Below are 5,691 nucleotides of genomic sequence, written 5' to 3'. Positions count from 1 at the left end.
TGTTTTCTTTCTTTCTTTCTTTCTTTCTTTCTTTCTTTCTTTCTTTCTTTCTTTCTTTCTTTTTGAGAGGTTTTTGCTATAGGGCGCATGCGCTCACCAGAAAGACGAGAGAGACAGAGAGACAGAAAGCGAGAAATCACCCCTCAGGGGGGATGGTGACGCCTCAATCCGTTCTCCTCCATTCTCCTCTCGGGATCTTGGGCACGCACGCACACTCGCCTGGTGTGAGTTTAAGCCACTGGGTCTGGGACTCAAACCGCAGTCGACTACATGGGAGTCCAGTGACATAGCCATTACGCCAACTGCTGGTCCCAGGTGTTTTATTTCAAAGACAACAAGCTTTATGTTTTTATAAGGGCCACGCCCAAACATATGGGCACAGAGGTTGACAGGTAGGGCCAACGCAATGGTGGCCGGAAGCTGGTTTCTGCAGTGAATGCACCTAAGACAGGAGGATCGGAGAGGAAAAAGAGGGCCATGGCTGCCAGGGAGGGAACACGCCTCAGGAAGGAAAGGGCAAGAAGAGCCCCAGGAGCTACGTTTCAACACACAAGCAGCAGAGGCGGAAGCTGGTCAAGAGAGGACAAGACGCCGCCACTGAGGAATTCTCCACCCCGACACTGACGGTGACAGGCGGAAACCGGTGAGGGTGGACAGTCTGCGTCCATGGCCTTGGGCTGAGGGACATGCACACAGGCATCAGAAACACGCAGAAATGAATACAGACATCTACCAACCCACAGAGAAAGCCTGAACCAACGCCAAAAACCTATGTCTTTACAATTGCACGTCCTGCCTCCGAGGCAAGGAGGTCAGAGACGAGGTTCTAAAGAGCGAGCCGAAAGCCCACGCACTCTGACATCCTAAAGTATGATTCTTGGGGCCAGCAGGCGGTGTGCTGGTTAGGGTGCTGGGCCCCCACAGAGCCGACAACAGCTCAAGTCCCAGACCTGGAGGCTCGCCTTCCACTTTCCCTTCCTCTCACTCTTTGCCTCTCTCTGGCCAAATTTTAAAGTAATAATAATGAATTAATTAATTAAATGAAATAATCATTTTAAGAAATATAGGATTCCAGGGGGCAAGCAGGTGATGTAGTATTGGGGTGCTAGACTCCCACATGGTCGACCGCAGTTCGAATCCCAGACCCGGCAGCTTGAAACTCATGCCGGATATGTGTGCATGTGCCCACAATCCTAAGAGGAGAATGGAGAAGGGATTGAGGTGTAGTCATCCACCCATGGGGTGATTTCTCACTTTCTGTCTCTGTCTCCAAACAATACGTATGTGGTCTAGGGCCAGCAGATGGTGTAATGGTCACGTCACTGCACTCCCACAGGGTCAACCGTGGTTCAAGTCCTGGGGCCTTGCAGCGTGAAACTTATGCTGGGCACACGTGCATGTATGCCCAGAATCTTGAGAAGGGATTGTGGTGTGGCCATCCCCCAGGGAGTGATTTCTCACATTCTATCTGCCCTATAGCAAAAGTCTTTCTTTAAAAAAAGGCATCTATACGTATGTATTTATTTCCAGGACCAACAGGTGGCGTAGTGGTCACACTGCTGGACTCCCACATGATTGACTGCAGTTGGGGCCCCAGACCTGGTGACTTGGAGATCATGTCAGGCGCGTGCGTGTGCATGGCCAAACTCTCAGGAGAGTGGGGAAGGGATGTGGCATGGCCGTCCCCTTTGTGGGAGATGATTTCTTGCTTTCTGTCTCTCTGCCTCTCTGGCAAGCATGTGCCCTAAAGCAAAAATCTCTTTAAAAACGTGCTTAGAAGATGGTCATGAACACGTATCAGCCACGTTAGGGACTTGCTTCTGCTTCAGGTCACAGGTGGCAGAAGCGGCCTCTAACCTGGAACGGCCTGTGCGAGGCTGCAGGCCTGAGGCCTTACCTCAGTGAGGAGTGACAGCCGCCCCCTGTGGCGGGAAGGAAGCGAGGAGAGGCCTAGAGTCACTGAACACGGTGAGGGAGTACAGGCACACAGGAAAGGCCTGGCTGGACAAGTGCACGGGGTCTCCCTGGCGCCCATGGCAAGCACTGACTTGGCCCCTGACACAGAGCTGGTACGTGAGGGGACCAAGGGCTGAGAAGAGCCACACAGGGTCAGATAGCAGGGTCCTTGCTGGGCGGCCAGCCTGATGGACAATCGAGGGGTGTGTAGGAGGTCTGGCCTCAGAGGAGGGGAGACTCACCCTTATGCCAGGTGTGTGTGTGTGTGATGCCCAAAATCCTGAGAGGAAAAGGGATTACGGCTCCCCACAGAGCTCTGGAGCCACGTCGTCCTGGGTCTGAAAGACCCACCTGCTCCCAGGTAACATGCCTGTGGCAAGTGACCTCAGGGATATTTGCAGGAATACAAAAACACCAATTAGGACCAGCAGTTGGTGTAATGGCTATGTCGCTGGACTCCCATGTACCTGACCAAGGTCCAAGTCCCAGACCTGGTAGCTTAAACTCACGCCAGGCACGTGTGTGTGCGTGCCCAAGATCCTAAGAGGAGAGTGGAAGAGAAGAGATTGCAGCATGGCCATCCCCCTGGGGGGTGATTTCTCGCTTTCTCTCTCTGTCTTTCTGGCGAGCACACGTGCTCTATAGCAAAAAAAAAAAAAAAAAAAAAAAAAAAAAACTAAAAAAACTAAACTCTCCAAAAAAAAAAAAATTACCCAGCACCTGCAGGGGACTTACAGTCTCTGGAGCCCAATTGAAACTATTAGAACCAGAGAAGTGAAAATGACCCAGATGAGAAGGCAATCCCCTCAACAGGCTGGATGGCAGGCAACGTGGCAGCGTGGCCGGCAGCACCACGCTGCACTCTGCACGATTCAGTACCACGTGTGGGTTTGCACAGCTGCTCACGCCAGTGCACGAACACACGCTCCACACACACATCAACGCAGCAATGAGCCCCGTCCCCTCTCAGGAGTGGGTCGTGACGAGTCCTAACCAGCCGCCTGACCAAACCGGGAGCCCGGTGTGGGCCCAGGCAGGGAGGGGCCTTCAAGACATGCAGACCACTGTTACCTAAAGGTGAGACGAAAGCAGCGCCATTTTGGCGGCACTGAGCACCCTCGTGGGCTCTGCGACATCACTGCTGGTCTCCGGAACGCGCCTGCCCGGGGACGCCTGCACTCCTCAGTGGCCAGCCCCTCCCGGCCCTCTCACCCAGCCACGTTTCCTGCTGTTAAATGACTAAACGGGCAGGAAGGATGTCTTCTCTTTGTTCCAAACGTCAGAAACATCTTTTGAAAGCTGGGACGTGAGAGGGGAGGTCTCTGAAGATGCAGAGCTGCACCACAGAGACAGTCACTTCCCTGACCGCTAGGGGCATGGCCTGTCTCCTGGCGCACCCATCAGCGAGGCTGAGACCAGGACGCGGTGTTCACCTGCGTCACAATGGCGCCCCTTTGTGGGAGAGCTTGGCAATCTCTTCTTGGCTCAAGTCCAAAGAATTGCTTGATTGAAAAATAAACGGAACTGATCTCAAAAACCCAGTGGCGCATGTTGGGATTTTAAACTAGAACATGTGAGAGGTGGTATGGGATGTTCCAGGAAGCACAGCAGGGACAGGCTGCAGCGCCTGCAGTGGCCAGCAGCCGGCGGGCCTTTTTTTTTCCCCTCCGTGGGCCCCCAGCCGCTGGCCCCCCGAAGGGTGTGTACTTTCTGGGGTGCTGAACCCCTCATCCCAGCCTCTAACCTGGCACTACCGCCCCTTCCCCACCCTCAGCAGAGCAAGAGCCACAGGAGCAGGCAGGCCCCCAGTGACACCCAGTGGGAGGTCTCTGCCACCTGTCTCGCCCATCCTGCCTCCTAATCGTTACCTGCCTGCACATCCGCCCCATAGGCTGCGAGCCTGCTAGCATGCTGACCCCAGCCAGGACAGAATGGGGCACTGTGAGCCTGGGCGAGGTTGCCCACTGTGCACCCAGCAGGTTCGGCCCAAGTCCCACCGACTCGTATAAAGGCAGGCACGTGTCAAAACTGCACACCTCATCTGAACACGTGCCCACAGCACGCACCTTCATATCTGCGGTGGCTGTCGTAGTCCTCAGAGCAGGGTACCTCGATGAACCTGCCCACCAGGACCTCACCGCGGCGGGCCAGGACCTCCGTGACACCATCCTCGGCTCCCAAACTGCTCCAGAGCAAGAGTGCCGCCACCACAAGGCCACTCCCCAGGCCCACAGCCCTCAGCCAGGTCCTCCACACGTCCCTCGGCGCCCGGTCCTTCTTGGTGCTGAGAACAGAGAATGACCACGTCACCAAACACAGCGTGTGCTGAAAATGCAGCCCAAGACCAGTCGAGCCAGCGGCTGTGGCCACGTGAACCTGTCATCGGCGTGGACCTTGGTCAGCCCAGAAGCCGCCCACCAGCAGCGGCAGTGACACAGGTGGTGAGCCCGGAGGGCGTCTCCCCGCCGCAGGCTCTGCACCGGCAGGAGCGGCCTGGCAGCACAGCCCTCACCATGTGGCCAGCAGGGCTGAGCACAGCCTTCGACAGGCAACCACGAGCCCTGTGTCTCTAACTAGGCTGCCCATACCTGCACGAGCGCCCAGGTGCACACGTGCACACATACATGCACACACCAGGACTCGAGCCAGTCATGAGAACTGAGCCCACGTACCGAAAACCACAAGTCGCCCAGGAAGTGAACATGCGTGAGCCAGAAACGGCTTGTGAGTGAGCCCTCTGCACACCTGGGCTAGCCGCCTAGCTCAGCAGGCACGCGCACAGAGTGCCTGGCGTGCACACCTGTGCGTGCGAGGCTGGCCTGCGGGTGCCACCGTCCAGGAGACCTTGCAGGACAGGCAGAGGCGAGGGGCGGGCACCCTCTTCTGGGGGTGCACTGTCCCTTCCCACCTGTGACCGACCCTGACGGCGGCTGGCCCACACTCCACCCTTGGCGTCCCTCAGTCCATCACCGCGTGAACAGGACAGAATCTGACTAAATGATTCAGAGAACGGAGACGGGCCCTTCGGACCGGGTCAGCAGACACTTGGTCATCCTCATGGGGGCCACAGGTGCCTATGGTGGCCCCAAGAGAGGTGACAAATGCAGCGGCGAGCAGGGGGCACAGGTCAGTGCAAGAGCACCAGGGGAGGGCGGAGCCAGGGAGCACGTGCACCCCGGAGGAGGCCGACAAGGACTGGAGGGGACACTACCAGGGCACAGGTGAGCGCCAAGGAGGGCGGGCGAGGGTGAGTGTGAGGAAAAGTGTGACTGAGTGTGACCGAGGGCGGGCGAGGGCCACCGTGTCCAGCGCTGAGGCTGAGGGGGCCGTCCTGACCCCAGGGCTATGCAGCCTGCGCTGTGGGTTGCTGTTCCCTGACGGCCAGGGCCCTGCAACAGCTCCCGAAGGCAGCTCCTACTGTTCACGCGACAGCCTGAAGCCTGGGCACGGACGACCCCCGCGGTGCAGGGGAGGCCAGATGGACAGGAGGGACGGGGTCCCACGCCCAAACGGAGGGACTCGTCCAATAGGAGTCCGCGCAGGCGGAGGGCGGGAAGGAGGGGCTGCACCCCCCACCCCGGCCTGCTCCCTCAAGCCAGGGCAGGCACCGCGGCCACCTCCAGCACCAGGGGTTCGGCTTAAGGCAAGAGTGTGAGGGCGAGCGGGGGCACAGACCGACCCGACAGAGCGCTTCCCGCCCACGCTCCCGAGCCCAGGGGCGCGGCGGCTCAGACA

General features: G+C 57.9%; 1 protein-coding gene across 1 annotated transcript in view; it reads right to left on the bottom strand.

Annotated features, from left to right (window-relative positions):
• OGFOD3 (2-oxoglutarate and iron dependent oxygenase domain containing 3) overlaps nt 1–4,240 on the bottom strand; it is a gene marked incomplete at its 5' end in the record, with an annotated part of 22,856 nt that extends 18,616 nt beyond the window's left edge. The window contains 1 exon segment of the mRNA XM_014586708.2: nt 4,023–4,240. Coding sequence (XP_014442194.1) covers nt 4,023–4,240 — 218 coding nt within the window.
• Between the last annotated feature and the right edge of the window lie 1,451 nt (nt 4,241–5,691).

This window comes from Tupaia chinensis, unplaced genomic scaffold (genome assembly GCF_000334495.1).
Source record: "Tupaia chinensis unplaced genomic scaffold, TupChi_1.0 Scaffold000159_1, whole genome shotgun sequence".
Lineage (NCBI taxonomy): Eukaryota > Metazoa > Chordata > Mammalia > Scandentia > Tupaiidae > Tupaia > Tupaia belangeri.
The sequence above is the reverse complement of the archived record's forward strand: the minus strand, read 5'-3'. Positions and strand labels throughout refer to the sequence as shown.